The 16,406-nt window shown below is 45.7% G+C and overlaps 1 protein-coding gene across 1 annotated transcript; it reads right to left on the bottom strand.

Moving 5' to 3' along the window:
• Positions 1 to 236: 236 nt before the first annotated feature.
• Positions 237 to 16,362, bottom strand: PSMA2 (proteasome 20S subunit alpha 2). The gene is made up of 8 exons (XM_073678214.1): positions 16,209 to 16,362; positions 11,410 to 11,486; positions 10,964 to 11,096; positions 10,747 to 10,869; positions 7,366 to 7,447; positions 1,447 to 1,520; positions 612 to 669; positions 237 to 529 (listed from the first exon to the last, which is right to left on the bottom strand). Exons 1-8 carry the CDS (start codon positions 16,247 to 16,249, stop codon positions 413 to 415), a joined length of 705 nt encoding a protein of 234 aa, XP_073534315.1. The 5' UTR covers positions 16,250 to 16,362; the 3' UTR covers positions 237 to 412.
• Between the last annotated feature and the right edge of the window lie 44 nt (positions 16,363 to 16,406).

Raw genomic sequence — 16,406 nt, 5'->3', positions numbered from 1 at the left:
CGTCTAGTAATAGGGGTGGGTCTCTCTCAAATGATGCTGTCAGATTGGCAGCAAAATTTAAAGGTTAACAGCAGAGCTCTGCGCCACTGCGGCTGTTCAGCCATCATGTGTGGGGAAAGATCAAAATCAGGGACAATACATGTACGTAAAAAGTCATGGAGAGCTTATAAAAAACAAAAACACACCTCACCACATACAACTGGTCACAGGACAGCAAGAAAAGACAGAAGTTGATATTCTGTTTGATACCGTTTATTGTGGTTAGATCCATATCATTTTTAAAAAGATCTGTCGGACAGGTAGAAATAAGAAAGTATGCAAAAAAAAAAAAAGTCTGCAAAGAAAATCATTTTGTATCCTTTAGTGGCAGAAAAAAAAACTACACCAGTCGACCTTCCCAAGTGAAAGCCATTTATGCTATAGCTGCCAAGTAATCCTTGACTTCTGCAGGAGTGAGTCGCTTAAATCCGGCTTCATTACAGATACCCACTTCAATGTTATCTTCCGTCATCTGACCCTCAAAGCTTTCCTGTTGGAATATAGACAGTAGTATCACCAATATACTATTATTCACCACATCCAATCACATTTCTCTCATTGCATGACAATACCTTTAGTGTTAAGATAGCTGTGTGAATGGCATCTTCCAGTTCCAGGTCTTCATTATATCTGAAAGGAAAAAAAATACTCTGCTGAAAGTTTACTTTTACCATGTTTTGGGTGCACTGTCTATCATGATAAATAGTCTTTGGATGAACTAATGAGAAGAACCCATCCCTATTTATTAAAACAGAAGAAGTTGTTCACTACTGGGCACACCCGGCTTATTCAATTCAAGACCCCAATTAAAATAAAAACAATGGATACTCTTTAACAGCGAAGCCAATCCAGCAATGTTGGCGCTGCTGTTCTCCAAGGGTGATGTGACATTGCTTCCAGGCGCCTGATGTAGCAGCTCATAAGTATTCCATCAGGGTGGACGTTCTCTCTAACAAAGTAGTAAAGGCCAAACAGTGACCGCTTATTGGCTACATCCAGCACATGGCAACAATGTCACGTCACCCACTCAGAACAGTGCCACTGCGGGAAGGGAGTACATTATATTATATATATTTATTGGGGTGCAAAATTAAACAGGACCAGTATTGCCACTGGAGTTACTGTAATTTCAGCACAGTTTACCTTTACCCCTTACAGTTACATCATATGCTGGATCCTTGACTTTCCCGGCTAATGATGGCTGTGATAAAAATATTTCTGCATAACATTGTAAAACCACCTTTGAGAGAGCCAAGCAGCAATTCACTGACTTTCCTAGTAGCAATCCCTTCTTCATTCTAATTAAGCCAGGCTCTTACATTCCCCTCCCCCACCAAACTTCTCAACTTTAGCACATTGTAACACTTCGCTGTGAAAAGATGTACCTTGAGGAAAAATCATTTGTACCTTTTTTCAAGGAAAGTCTTTCCATTTACATAGTTCTTTCCCATTGCTGTAGCCTTCCATGCAAAATAAGCCCCCTGAAAGAAATATTTAAAAGGAAAAAGTTAATGGAAATTAAGTACTATTAGAGGATTTTCTCCTTTAAGGTTTTTGGTGTTGTAAAGCCACATTCCATGTCAAATATTCAACTTAAAGAGAATATGACTGCTGATACTTGCTGCCTGTTGATCAGGCACTGGCTGTATGAACTCAGCCAGATATGTTTGACTGTGAAACACAGTGGTTTCAGAGAGGGAAAAAGAAAAAACGCACTGGAGACTAGTCGGACAGGCGTGTCCCGGGCACCTTCTCCGATGCACTAGCAGCATGAATCAGCTGATAGTCTTTAAAGTGAACCTCTCTGAGACTAAGCAAGTCAAGAGCTATTCCAGGATAGGTCATCAAAATGAGGTCAGTGGGGGTGAAGACACCTGGCATCACCATAGATCAGCCAAAATCTGTTCTGGTAGTGGCCGAATGTAGGCAACGTAAAAGCAGCTCTATAAACTGTGTTAGGCTATGTGCCCACGATGCAGAAATGCTCAGGATTTTTTCCTGAGCGTTTCTGCATCTCCCTGGCAGAAAAAACACATGCAGATTGTACATGCGTTTTCCTGCCAGGGACATGCAAAAATGAAGCATGCGTGCACATGCATTTCCGCATGCGGGTGTCAAGCGCTTTCCAAGCGATTTTAGCATCACTTGGAAAGTGCTTGACAGCTCGGTCACACTATATAGATCCATGCAAACAACATGGATTTATATAGTGTGACCCGAGAGAATGTAAAAAAATAAACCTATACTTACCCTCTGATGGCCCCCCAAGACTTGCTGCGCTCCTGTGCTGGCTGCCGGCAGATCACGGTACACTGTACTGAAAGACCTGCCGTCACATGACTGACGTCACCGCAGGTCCTTCAGTCTTGCGCGATTGCCAGCACAGGGAATAATAATAACTTTTATTTATATAGCGCCAACATATTCTACGGCACTTTACAATTAAGCGGGGACATGTACAAACAAATTCAATACTAGGTGAGACAGTTTAACAGTTACATTAGGAGTGAGGTCCCTGCTCGCAAGCTTACATTCTACAAGGAAATGGGGGGACACAATAGGTGAAAAGTGCTTGTTATTTCAGGTCAGGCAATTATAAGTCAGGATTATCATATAAAGCTGTATGATCCAGTCATCAGCCTGCATGTTCAGGTGCAATACTCAATTACCGAGTGCAGTTATCGTGTGCATGGAGGGTGTAGAGACAGATGAACAGTAGGGAGCATATTCTGAATAGTATTTAGGAGGGAACAGGGGAAAGTTAGTTGGTATTTGAGGTGGTAGGCTTGTTTAAAGAGATGGGTTTTTAAAGCGAGCTTGAAGACATCGGGGCTAGGCATCAATCGGATCGTCTGGGGTAGAGCATTCCAGAGAACAGGCGCAGCACGAGAGAAGTCTTGGAGACGGAGGTGCGAGGTTCGGATTATGGGGGATGTTAGTCTTAGGTCATTTGTGGAACGGAGGGCACATGTAGGATGATAGACTGAGATGAGAGAGGAGATATAAGGTGGTGCAGAACTGTGGAGAGCTTTGTGGGTGAGAGCAATGAGTTTATATTGGACCCTGTAGCGAATGGGTAACCAGTGTAATGACTGGCACAAGGTGGAGGCATCGGTGAAGCGGCTGGACAGAAATCCGACCCTGGCTGCAGCATTCAGGACAGATTGGAGGGGGGAAATTTTGGCAAGAGGGAGACCGATCAGAAGAGAGTGAATAAGAGCGACAGTAAGAGTTTTAGCAGTTTCAAAAGTGAGAAAAGATCGGATTCTGGAGATGTTTTTAAGATGCAGGTGACAAGAGCGAGTGAGTGATCGGATATAGGGAGTAAAGGAAAGGTTAGTGTCGAATATGACCCCAAGGCAGCGGGCGTGCTGCTTGGGAGTTATGGTTGAACCCTCCAAGGTAATTTCGATGTTAGGTAGAGTTAGGTTAGTAGAGGGGGGAAACACAAGAAATTCAGTTTTGGAGAGATTCAGTTTAAGATAGAGGGAGGACATGATGCTAGACACAGCAGACAAACAATCCTTGGTATTTTGTATTAGGGTGGGGGTGATGTCAGGGGAAGAAGTGTATAATTGGGTGTCGTCAGCATAGAGATGATACTGGAACCCAAATCTGCCCCTATTGGACAAACAATCAGCAGTGTATAGAGAGAAGAGGAGGGGGCCTAGGACTGAGCCCTGCGGAACCCCGATAGTAAGGGGATGAGGAGAGGGAAGAGGAGCCGGCAAAAGATACAGTGAAGGAGCGGTCAGAGAGGTAGGAGGAGAACCAGGAGAGAACGGTTTCCTTGAGGCCTATAGAGCGGAGCATAATGAGGAGGAGCTGGTGATCCACAGTGTCAAATGCTGCAGAGATCCAGGAGAATCAGCAGGGAGCAGTGACCTTTGGATTTGGCTGTTAGTAGATCATTAGAGACTTTAGTGAGTGCAGTTTCAGTGGAGTGTAAAGCCCCCGTCTCACATAGCGAGATCGCTGCTGTGTCACGGTTTTGGTGACGCAACAGCGACCTCACCAGCGATGTCGCTATGTGTGACACTTTGCAGCGATCAGGCCCCTGCTGTGAGGTCGCTGATCGCTGCAAAGTGTCCTGGACCATTTTTTAGTCATTGCCCTCCCGCTGGTCAGCACACATCGCTGTGTGTGACCAGCGGGAGCAGGGATCAGGCTGGTAACCATGATAAACATCGGGTTAATAGGGGCACACGCGCACCTAGTAACCCCATGTTTATCATGGTTACGAGCCTGCTAAAGTGAGCGGTAACCTCCCGCTCACCGTAGCAGAGTGGTAACCATGATAAACGGGTTACTAGGGGCACGTGTGCCCCTAGTAACCCAATGTTTATCATGGTTACCAGCCTGCTCCTGCTTCAGCAGGCTGGTAACCAGAGCAGGACATCGTGGAAAGATTCTTTCCACGATGTCGCTGCTCCCCTGATCGTTGGTGAGCCTGCCTGTTTGACAGCTCACCAGCGACCACATAGCGACGCAGCAACGATCCCTGACAGGTCGTATCGTTGTCGGGATCGTTGCAGCGTCGCTAAGTGTGACGGGGCCTTAAGGAGCGGAAACCAGGTTGTAGAGGGTCGAGGAGAGAGTTATCTGAGAGATAGCGGATTAGACGGGAGTGGACCAAGCGTTCCAGGAGTTTAGAGATGAAAGGAAGATTAGAGACAGGTCTGTAGTTAGCAGTGCAGTTCTGGTCCAGGGATGGCTTTTTAAGTAAAGGGGTTATGATGGCATGTTTAAATGAGGAGGGAAAGATACCTGAAGAAAGAGAGAGGTTAAATATTTTAGTCAGGTGAGTGGTGACCACCGGTGAGAGGGACTGCAGGAGATGTGAAGGAATGGGGTCACTGTTGCAGGTTGTAGGCCAAGAAGAAGCGAGGAGCTGGGTAACTTCTTCTGTGACAGGCTCAAATATGGCAAGTGAGCTTGAAGTGCGGCAGGGAAGGGGATCCAGGCACTGAGGAGATTGGGCTGAGATGTCCTGATGGATGTGGTTGATTTTTTCAAAGAAATAAGTGGCCAGATCCTCCCCGCTGAGGTTGGTGGTGGGGGCCTGTGCTTTAGGTTTCAGGAGGGAGTTTAAGGTTTCGAAAAGTCGTTTTGGATTGTTGGACATTGAAGTGATGAGGGTGGTGAAGTAGGATTGTTTGGCCAGAGTTATAGGTTTTGAGCATGAATTTATAGTGGATGAAGTCCTCAGCTAAAAGATTTTCTCCATTGATGCTTAGCACACCTTGAGCAACGCTGAAGAAAACGTGTTTGCATCGTGTGCCAGGTCTTTCTGCGAGTAGAAGGAGCTGCTTCATCTAGGGCACTCTTCAGTGTATTATTGTAGTGTGACAATGCTAAGTCTGGACAGGAGAAGGAGGAGATGGGGGCTAAAGATGTGTGGAGATTGTCCATAAGCTGCTGGGTATTAATGGTACGTGTATTCCTATAAGTGTGGTAAGTGGGGGTGTCCCGGGTGAGGAGACAATTCTTAACAGAGAAGGAAAGAAGGTTGTGATCCGAGAGCGGGAGAGCGGAGTTGGTAAAGTCATCCAGCAAGCAGAGACTGGAAAAAAAACAGGTCCAGAGTATTACAGTGTTCATGGGTAGGAGAATTAGTAAACTGTGAGAGGCCGAATGAAGAGGTTAGAGAAAGTAGATGAGAGGCAGATTGGGAGAGGGGATCATCGATGGGGGATGTTAAAGTCGCCCATGATGAGGGTGGAGATGTCACAGGATAGAAAGTGAGGACGCCAGGTAGCAAAGTGATCCAAGAACTGGCGGGAGGAGCCTGGAGGGCGATACACAACTGCCACTCGCAGTGAGAAGGGTTTAGAGAGTCTGATGGTGTGGACTTGAAAAGGAAGGAAACATAAGTGAGGGAACCGGGGGGGGGGGGGGGGGGATGACCTGGAAAGCACATTGTGAGGAAAGGAGCAGACCAACACCTTCACCCCTCCAGGGAAGGAGTCCGGGGGCCGTCGGAAGGTGAAAATTTTTTATTTTATTCTTTTTTTTTACAGCTTTTAGGGTACCTGGGTGTGGAGGAGAGTCTCCTCTCCTCCACACCCGGGTACCATTCGCACATTAGAACACGTCAATTACGCAAGTACAGATGCAGTCTTGCGGAATTGGCGCGTTCTAATGCAAGTCAATGGCGGCGAAAATGCAGCACTTCCGCAAAATAATTGGTAATGCTGCGTTTTTTTTTCCGCAATGATAATCTGCAGCATGTGCACAGCACATGCGGATCATCATTGGGCGGACATTGCAGGCCTTCTACCATGCGTTTAAGCGTTTCTGCCGCTGCGGAAACGCTTAAAAAACGCATTGTGGGCACACAGCCTTAGTTGCCGCTGCTAAGTATTCACAAGGATAGCAAAGGCGATGCAGTACAGGGAAGCAAATACTAAACGCACAGGGCTGCGGTAATCTGCTCTGTACATCGCTTACAACTGGCTGCTGCAGGAGCAGACAAACTGTTCAGTGGAGGTGCAGCAGGTGGGACGCCCACCAATCTATAGGACGGGTCATAAATTGTTTAGCCCTAAACAACACTAATAAGGGGTAATTCTCAAACAAATAGTCCTCATGGTGCTGCTCTCACTCCCACCACTTTTTTCCACCCTGAAAGAAAGAATCAGGGGGTGGCACTGCAGAAATTACCATTGCTTCTTTTACCTCCATGCCCTGATGACGTCCTGTTTTAGTAGTGGTGATGCAAAATAGACCACAGCTTCTCACACCGCCCTGTATCTTCAGTCCACACTGTTTCTGTACCTGCCGCCTCGTTCACTGAAACATCGTCAGAGGGTAGTGACAGATGCTTCTGACACTGCCCCGTCACTCACACCAATTGCATCACTGCCCCCTGATGACGTCTTGTTCAGTGAACGAGGTGGGAACAGAAGCAGTGTTGACTGAAGCTCCTGAGCAACCCAAGAAGCTACAGCCATTTTCCATCACAGCTGCTGAAACAGGACATCAGGGGACAGAAGCTGTGGTAAGTGACTGCAGTGCTGCCCCACTTCCCGATGGAGGCTTTGTTTCAAGAAGGGAAAGAAAGCAGTGGGAGTGATGGCAGCCTTAGCCCCCTAATTATCAATTTGAGAACACCCAGTGCATGCTGGGAGACAAAACAAAACACAAAACAGAAAGTTAGAGTAGAGAGTAAATGAAAGGGAATATTGACTTAAAGTAGTTAGCCATAGTATGAAATTCACTTCAATTTGGAGAACCCCTTTAACAAAGTGAAAAAAAGGAAGCAAATACAGTCATGCATGTTGTAAACTTACGCAAAGAACTATACTGTACATCAACATTACTTACAGAAGGATCGGACTGAAATAAATATGGTCGTTCTTCATCCCAACCGGCAATTAATAATGAGACTCCAAATGGACGTACACCTCTAAACATTAGGAGAAAGAACAGGTTACTAATTTTGCATCCTATTAGAACATTTGCATTTGGTGTGTGGCTGGTAGGAGGTTATACAAAATACCATAGTGTAGATCAGTATTCACAAGCTGGCAGTTACTAGAACTTGTGGTGAGAAAGCCATGGAAATAGTGGAGGTGGGAACGTGGTAGACAAAAAACAGAGTCCGATCCATCAAAACTAGAGTTGTTCACATATGCCTCTTTGTGAATCAGGAGGGCTGTGTACCTTGCCAAAAACCTTACTCTAGTCCCTGCTGGTGAAAGATTTGACATAGCGAATGCTGCAGCTGGTCATGAATTAAATGACCAGTGGCCGCCAAACTGGCATCCCAGCTACAACCATTTTGACAGAGCTGAGAGAAACGGACACGAAAGAGCCAAGTCGCATCTAAACTTTTGCGACTTCTTAAAACTTTTACTCTAGAATTCTATTTGATGAATCGGGCCCCAAAACTTTAGCTTTGCCTCCGGTCACTTTTAGAGAAACATTGCAATTATTTTATCATTTAGGTAAAAGACTATATACGATAAGATGAACTTACATATCCGACATGATATTAGATTTACAGGGGTTGTTTGGGCTTTCTGAATAATTTCTGTTTGGACCTAGGCTGCAGAATGCTGACAGTTTGTATTATACTCACTGTCAGCATTCCGCATCGTTGCCTAGATACCAAATTTGGCATGTGACCAGCCTCAGTCCTGATTCTGGAGGATTGGTCACCCCATTCTAGAGTTTCTGTTCAGACTAGACGCAAAGTCACAACAGACTATGCACAGTCGCTAGCAGTTCCTACTCCTTCCACTCTGCAAGTGATGGAAGCAATGCCAGCGCTTACACAGAAAGCACTTTCTTCCTCCAGCTGCGAGGCAGTGCTGAGCTGGATCATGCAGGGCTGGTCTGTTTGGACAGCTCAGTCCAATCAGCTGTGAGGAAGAGGGACATTTCAAGTATATTCACAGCAAGTGCTGTGACTATACAGAGCAGTCTCTTCTATCAGCTGATTGGACTAAGCAGTTAATCAGTGCTGGCATCCCTTTCATATAAGCCCGCACTGTGTCAGGGGAAAACTGGGCAGGGAGGCATTTGCTTCAGGCCAGCATAGCTAATTTACAAGTCAGTGAAACTTCCCAGATCCAAATCTCCAACAGAGCTCCTGGTCTCTTCCACACTTAGGCAATGAAAAGGAGCAGGGAAACAGCAATAACCAATGAGAGAAGGTGGGTGGGCCCAAGGCACTGAGCTCCTGCTCCCATTGCAGCTCTGACATTCCTCTGTCTGCTGTGATGTTACCAGCAGCTCAGCAGGAGTCACAGGAGAGGGTGAGGGAGGATCAGTGCTGGGACAACGCAGGGCTGAGTGCAGGATCGCATGGCTTAGGTCAGTGTGTGCTAGCTGATAATTTCCAACAGTACCCAAAATCCTCTGCTGCTATGGAGTTCAGTGACATGAAGAAATCTGACTACCTGCACAAGAGTATATATGTGTGCATACATTATATTTTACACACATGTGTAAAATATGTGTATTTAACATATGTGTATGAGGGGTAGTGTAGGGGGGGACGTGACAACTTTATTAAAACTATAGATGTGAGGTAGATGCCGCTTTCCACAGATGAGGGCACAGGACACTGCTGTTATTTCCAGTGCAAGGGAAGAGACTAACAGCCATTGTGTGTAGTGGATGGGCAGAGGGCGGTGCTGGACACAGGCATGGCGGGGCTAGCTCTGGAGCTGGCTGGTCTGTCAGACCAGCATGTAAACAAACTAGGTGCATGCAATGAAGTGAAATTCAGGAGGAACGAAAAATAAACAAAGTATAGGAGTGTTGTATTTTACAATACAGCAAGAATTAGCAAAAGGAAAAAAAAAATTTCAGAGGTCGGACAAACAGATTTTTAGCTGCTTTTGTGGATTTTCAATGTTATCACATGTATGGCATGTTATGCAGTGAAACCTATGAGATAAGCATCTACAATGTAAGTAAAAATGGGCATTTCGTTATGAATTTTTGTTTGAGAAGACGACAGAAGTCCAATTTAAAGAAAGCAGCTGTCACAGAAAAAAAACAGCCAAGATCATTGTAGAGACATTTTCTGGATTTAATTGATAAGTCTTCCAATACAAGGGTGGATAAATGGTTATTTCTATGACTTATCAGGCTTAACCACTTATTTCTCTCTAACAAAGGGGGACATTTACATGAATGAAAAGAGCACTGCAGTAAGAGTGACAGTTCTAGGGCTTTTAATAGTCTTGTAGCATATTTGCCTCTGTGCACCAGAAAAGTGGTGCAAGTTAAATTTATGCCCATTTCCATTAAACTTGTCAGGCAGTGAGAAAACACGTCGACTTCTGATAAGCTATACAGTTTTCTTTTTGTTTATTTCTTAAAGCTGTGGAGGTGTATAAAAACAAACTTTTCTCCATAACACATGTGCACCAATCTTGCTATTTTTTTTCTGGTATGACAAAAATTTGTATTGGGGGAGGGGGGGAGGGAGGAGTGATTTAAATTTAAAAAGGGGTTTTGTTTCACACTACCAATGGAGGCTGCCATTTGTATTGGTCCATGTTAAATTTGGCCTTCAATATAGGGTTGAACCCTTGTCTCCCATCTCCTATTCTGCGCCTGTATAAGGTGTGTACTGCACATGCTCATTGGCATATGCAGCTGGGTTAGGGGTGGGAGAGAGCATTTAGGGGTTGCTATGTGCCATGTTTTGAAGCTTAGTACTATATTTACATTTAACCTTTAGCAACCTTTCAGCGCATGGGATGTGCTCACTGCCCATGCTTCTGGCTCAGTCACAGATATAATAAATGCAGGTCTAGATTCTGCTTGTTTCTACTTGTGGGCCATGGCAGTGAGCACACTTTGTGCTCTGACAGTATAGCCAAGGGTCACACAGGTGATATTTGAATGGCTCACCACCTTTGCACCAGGCAGTACTTTCAGAGCAAGCATGTGCTCACCACCACAGCACTAACCGTTTTGAAAGAGCTTGCTCTTTGTGAGTAACGTCACAAGGGACTCCACACACTTTAAATCACAGTGCAGTCACCAATATGGCGCTGCAATGCGATTCAAGACTTACTTCGCCCCTTTTGGCAATACCCAAAATGGGAGAGGTGTAAAGTCACAGCACTGGGTGCAGTAGTCAATGCTACATAGCATTACTATTGCTTTTCATGGCAAAGATAGAATCTGCTCCCTATACTCATATGCCCTTTAATAAATCTCCTCCAAGATGAAGGAGCTTACCCAGACTGTGTATACTCCTGCATGACAGAGGCCACTCTCTGTACTAACTGTGCTGTTGGAATAGGTTCCTGATACACAAGGTAGTACTGCTGGGCGAGCTTTCGGGCTCTCCGAACAAGGACTCTAACAAGAAAAGGAAAACAAAGACCTTAGAACATGACAAGAAGAATGGATCTGCTGATTACTGGTGATCACTGTAAACCAAGTAATAGGTTACCTGTAATCCGGGCCCATGCCGCTATATACCATGCCTATGTGTTTGGTGATTGGTTCCACTTTATGTACACTCTGCTCATCATACAATATGGATTTCTGTTTTTTCTCAGTTGCCAAAACGACCCCATTTGCAGCTAGAAACAAAGGAAGTAGAAAGGTGACCACTTCCGCAAAGTACAAAGATCATGTTCAGATAAAAGGGGCAATACCATCTCAAAGCAATACTACGTTTCTTGCTTCTCTACCCGGCTGCCATGGCAGGGCATACATGTATACCTTGGCGTTCGGAGAATCAGCATACAAAGCATCTGTATAACAGGACTTGACCTGAAATCTTTTTAATCAATGTAACTCAGAATGCCACATTTAGACATTTGGTGAGATTTCTTTTACAAGGTTGTATGCATCCTAAGCTGCAGGAAAGATGACCAGCATTATACTACATACCTTTGATCCCGACAGAGGGTGCTCCTGCAGCTACCGCAGCCAATGCATACTCAATCTGTACAAGTTTACCTGAAGGACTAAGGAAAGAAATGGATGTTAGTAAAGGGGAGGGGAGAGAGAGACTACCACAGGAAAAATAACTGTATAATACAATGCAGCCATTACAGAAAATACAGATAACAAATAAGGAAATGCACCATTGTGGGAGGGTCAACTGATTAGCTAGAAACTGATGGAGGAATGTAGACTAATGCATGAACAATTTGAAAAACCATGTAGTACTCATGTTTATTAGATTTTATTATTTTATTTAGATTTATGCAGATACAATTTCAATGTATTCTGCTGTGGATTGCATTTATATCACCTTTCAAAGCTACAGCTAAATCTACACATAAAACATGCACCCATGTCTGTGCATCCAGCTTCATCTGAATATACAACACAGACCCCTATAGCTTTATGAGTAGTGTGACATGATGCATACACTTCAAAAGAGTGAAAATGGTACACAAGTTTACTACAAGAAAAAAAAAGTGGATTACTGGAGGTTAGTTTGTGTGTCACAGAAAACCCAGCACATTTAGAAACATTTGTGTTGCAGTGCCTCTCCATAGGGAGTCATTGGATGCAATGTCACAACACCACACTGCAATCGGATTAGTCGCCATGTACCCCTGCAGTTTTACTTTACAGCACAGCTCAGATGACTGCTCACCCATCCTCCTCCTTCCTGCTGCATGGAGTGAAAGTGAAAGCTGAAACGCTGTGTCATGCCTGTCTAGGTAATTCCCTTCCACTTACAAATGGTGGAAGGTGTCAAAGAACAAACAAATAAAAAATAAATCAGCAAATCCATTTTTGTTACAAATTCAATAGTGGAAAGCTGCACATTAGTGTACTAAGAACCTAGTTAATCCCTGTGCAGATCAAGGCAGCAAATTATGGATGCAAGTGTTTTTTTTTGTTTGTATTTTTTTTTCAAAATCCACAGCAGGTTAACCAAAACATGTTCATTTATAGCAAATGCATCACTTAACGGCAGGAGTGCACCGCTCACCTGCCTCCCGACCTCGTTTGCTGTGAGGGGTGCACTCCTGAAGACTGACAGCTCGGGTCAGCAGTATAGTTGTACCGCTGGTCCAAGCTGTGAGACTCTAGAAACCCCGCCTGCTTTACATCCGTGCTTACAGGGCTCTAGGATATCCTATAAGTTACTGCACATGCTCAACCACAGTGCTAGACTGCAGTGGTGGCCAGTAACCTAGACAACGGGCATCAAACAATATTAAAGATTCCTTTGTTCTTGTAAAGAGAATTTTTTTAAAAATTAAAATTGCAGCCGCTTGATTTTTACAAGCAACTTTTCCAATTTTAACAATTATTCATGTTAAGACAGCTTCTTTCCTGCTAAAAAAGTCAAACTCACCACATTAGAGCGATCTGACCTATTAATATGGGCATACAGGTTATAGTCCTACCTGTATGCCTCAGTTCAGATGCCTTGTTGTGGAAAAATAATCTTCACTTTATGTAGGAGACCTCTTCCGGGCTTAGGCTGTGTGCACACTATGCATTTTTCAAACGTTTTGCCGCGGAATTCCCGCAGCGAAAACGCTTAAAAAATGCTTGGTAATACGTCCCCCATGGTCCCCAATGATAATCTTCATGTGTTGTGCACATGCTGCGGAAGTTTCCTCTGCGGATTATCATTGAGGAAAAATCTGCAGTATGTCCATTATTTTTGCGGAAACGCGGCGGAATTTCCGCCATTGAATTGCTTAATATCCGCATGACTACATGTGCACATGCGGATATTAAGCGATTCAATGTGCGGATGGTACCCGGGTCTGGACAAGAGGAGAATATCATCCAGACTCGGGTAGCATAGTACCTGTAATTTAAAATAAAACATATACATTATACTCACCTTCTGATGGCCCCCGGTCTCCTGCACAGTACGTCCGGCTCCCCAGCGGCTCGTGATGGTGTAAAAGGACTCTCCATGACGTCATTTAGACTAAATGACGTCATGGAAAGTCCATTTACACTACCGCAAGCAGCCCAAGACACCAGACGCACCGGAGAGAAGACCGGGGGGCCATCAGAAGGCGAGTATAATGTTTTTTTGTTTGTTTTTTTATTATTTACCGTTTTTATTCTTTTTTTCAACTATTAACTTGGTCACACTATATAAATCCATGCCGTTTGCATGGATTTATATAGTGTCACCAACTTGTCAAGCACTTTTCCAAGTGATGCTAAAATCACTTAGAAAGCGCTTGATAACACGCATGCGAAAACGCTTGACAAACGCTTCTACCAAACGCATGTAAAATCTGCATGCGTTTTCCTGCCAGGGAGATGCAGAAAAAATCCGGAGCATTTCTGCTTCGTGGGCACATAGCCTAAGGGGAGGAAGGTAACACTGTCTCTTTGATTTATTATCCCATCTTTTTCCTCCCACATTGTCACTGTGTCCCTTTGACGCAAGGTGTGCGGATGGAAATCTTGTGCCTGCGCATCCCCACTGTCGTCACTATTCAGCCCTTCTAGGAGCAGAAGTTAGTGACTCTCTGGGGAACAAAAGTGAAGCCAATGACCATAGAAGGGCTGAACAGGGACGGCAGTGGGAATGCACAGGCACAGGATTTCGGGTCGCACACCTTACGTGACAGTGACGGTGTGGGAGGAGAAAGAGGATAATAAAGCAAAGAGGCAGGTTATCTTGTGGGCAGCGTCCTCCCCAGAGGCTGGAAGAGGTCATTTATATAAGTGATAAAAGATGATTTATCCACAACAAGGCATCTTATGTGAGACATACAAGTAGGACTATAACCTGTATGCCCATATTAATAGGTCAGCTGGCCATACAGGGTATAGAAAAGTAAATCTATACATACCTGTATGGCCCATAGTTGAGGTCTGATTGCAGAGAAAAGTTTTAATCAGTTCTTTTTTCCACAGGCTTGGCATCCGGGGGACGACAAGCAATCCCCACCTATGTGCTTATTAATCCCCACCTCTCTGCTTAATTATCATACCCCTCTCCCCCCCTTCACGTCACAGAGCCCTGTGATGTGCACTGTGCTTTCTGACTTACGGGCATGCAAAGTCGTTCACAGAGCGCGCTTTGCTTCATCCCGGCCCCATCTCTCCGTGCACTGCGCTGCAGGTTTCTATTGTGCAGGAGGTCACTGTCACTTTACAGCACCGGCGCAATAGAAACCTGCCGCGCAGAGCACAGGTAGACGGGGCCAGGGTGAAGCATAGCGCGCTCCATGCGAGCGGCGCTTTGCGCATGCCCTGAAGTCAGGGAGTACAGCGCACGTCACATGGCACTGTGATGTGAAGGGGGGGGGGGGGGGGGTGTATGATAATTAAGCAGAGGCAGGGATTTAGGGGAATAATAAGCAGATATTCGGGGAACGCCAAGCAATCCCCACCTGCTAAGCCTGTGGAAAAAATAATTGATTAAAACTCTTTTCTCTGCAATCAGACCTCTGCTATGGGCCATACAGGTAAGTATAGATTTACTTTTCTATCACCTGTATGCCCATAGTAGAGGCCTGATATCTCCCAGGGGGTGACAGATTCCCTTTAAGCACCCAACAAACTAAAAACAAATTTCACTTACCTCACTGACCAACACTGCGATCCCTGGTGGTCACGTGACATTACATCACGTAGCGACAATGAAAGGCTGCAGCTATCATATGGCAAGATCACACCGACATTGTAGGGGTAGAGTCAGCCATTGAGAAAAGTACTTTTTTTTGGGGGGTGGGGGAGGGGGGGGGGTTAATGCCTCCAAACAGCTGTAAGGAACTACAACTCCCAGCATACCCCAACTGCCTACTGAAGTAATATCAGAGCATTAGACAAGCAAGTCTGGATAGCTCCTGTCTCCAGTGCAGTCCACAGGGGTGGGTACATAATAGGAGAAATCAGTCATTTCTTTAAAGCAGGGGTGGGGAACCTCAGGCCCACAGGCCATTTACAGCCCTCGATGACCTTTTATTACCTGGCCCCCGGGCAGGTCACTGGGTCAGCAGCTGTATTTTGATGGTTGCCGGCACATTCATTTCTTCCTCTGTGAGCCCACAGTGTTCACTACTGAGTGCTGAGGCGCGTGCAATGATGCCAGGATGTACTTTGTGGGCAGAGTTAACAAGATCTGTATAAATATTCAAATGGCCCTTGGCAGAAAAAAAAATATTCCCCTCCCCTGCTCTAGACCATGTTCACACATTGCAGGCACAGTATGAACAGCATTGCTGCAGCAGTTTCCATGAACTCCCACGAGAGTAGATCCAGATCTAAATGACAAGGGCAGAAGTGCTGGAAACCGTGTACAGTGCAGAGATCCTCCACTGGTCATCTGCGGCCTGTGCAGCCCCCAGAGGACACATGCAGAGCACAGCCTCCCTCCATTGTTGGAGCGCTATTACTCGGGGGTATCAGCCATCTGTGGTGTCGCCGAGCATCCTGCCCTCCTGAGCACAGCCTTACACCAGACAGCGGGGCCATCAGGTAACAGCCCACGGCTCCATGCCCCACAGGCATCACCCCCGTCCTCCCCCGGTACCAGTCACACACAGCGTATAAAAGCCGCACATCGCCTCCCACGCTGGACGCAGGCCGGCAGACAGCAGTGACTCTGCAAAGTGCGTCCGTGCGAGCACACAAAGGGCTGCGGGGCTCAGCCACACGGGTGACGTGGAGGAGGCTGCCGGGACCGGCTCTGACACCGCGGGCTCAGCCGCAGAGCAGCGCGGCCACACACAGCAGCCACTCACCTGAAAGTGGTCAGAGAGAAACTGTAACCGCGCTCCGCCATCTTCTCTCTGCTCCTCCTCTATGTGAGCAGCACGGCGAGCGTCACTACGTCACCACGTCACATCCTGCCGAGTGCGCGCTGCATGCTAGGGACTGTAGTCCTGACAGACGTACAGCTGTATGTGTGCAGTATACTGTAGTCTGGTCCATAATCTCTA

The sequence above is a fragment of the Phyllobates terribilis genome, unplaced genomic scaffold (assembly GCF_046119375.1).
Source record: "Phyllobates terribilis strain yellow unplaced genomic scaffold, ASM4611937v1 Scaffold_4__5_contigs__length_816908805, whole genome shotgun sequence".
NCBI lineage: Eukaryota > Metazoa > Chordata > Amphibia > Anura > Dendrobatidae > Phyllobates > Phyllobates terribilis.
The sequence above is the reverse complement of the archived record's forward strand: the minus strand, read 5'-3'. Positions and strand labels throughout refer to the sequence as shown.

Coding starts and splice junctions, on each gene's coding strand:
- PSMA2 (XM_073678214.1), bottom strand. CDS start 16,249: ATGGCGGAGCGCGGTTACAGTTTCTCTCTGACCACTTTCAG. Junction 11,487..16,208: donor TTCTCTCTGACCACTTTCAG/GTGAGTGGCTGC, acceptor TTCTTTCCTTAG/TCCTTCAGGTAAACTTGTAC. Junction 1,521..7,365: donor TATTTCAGTCCGATCCTTCT/GTAAGTAATGTT, acceptor TATTTCTTTCAG/GGGGCTTATTTTGCATGGAA.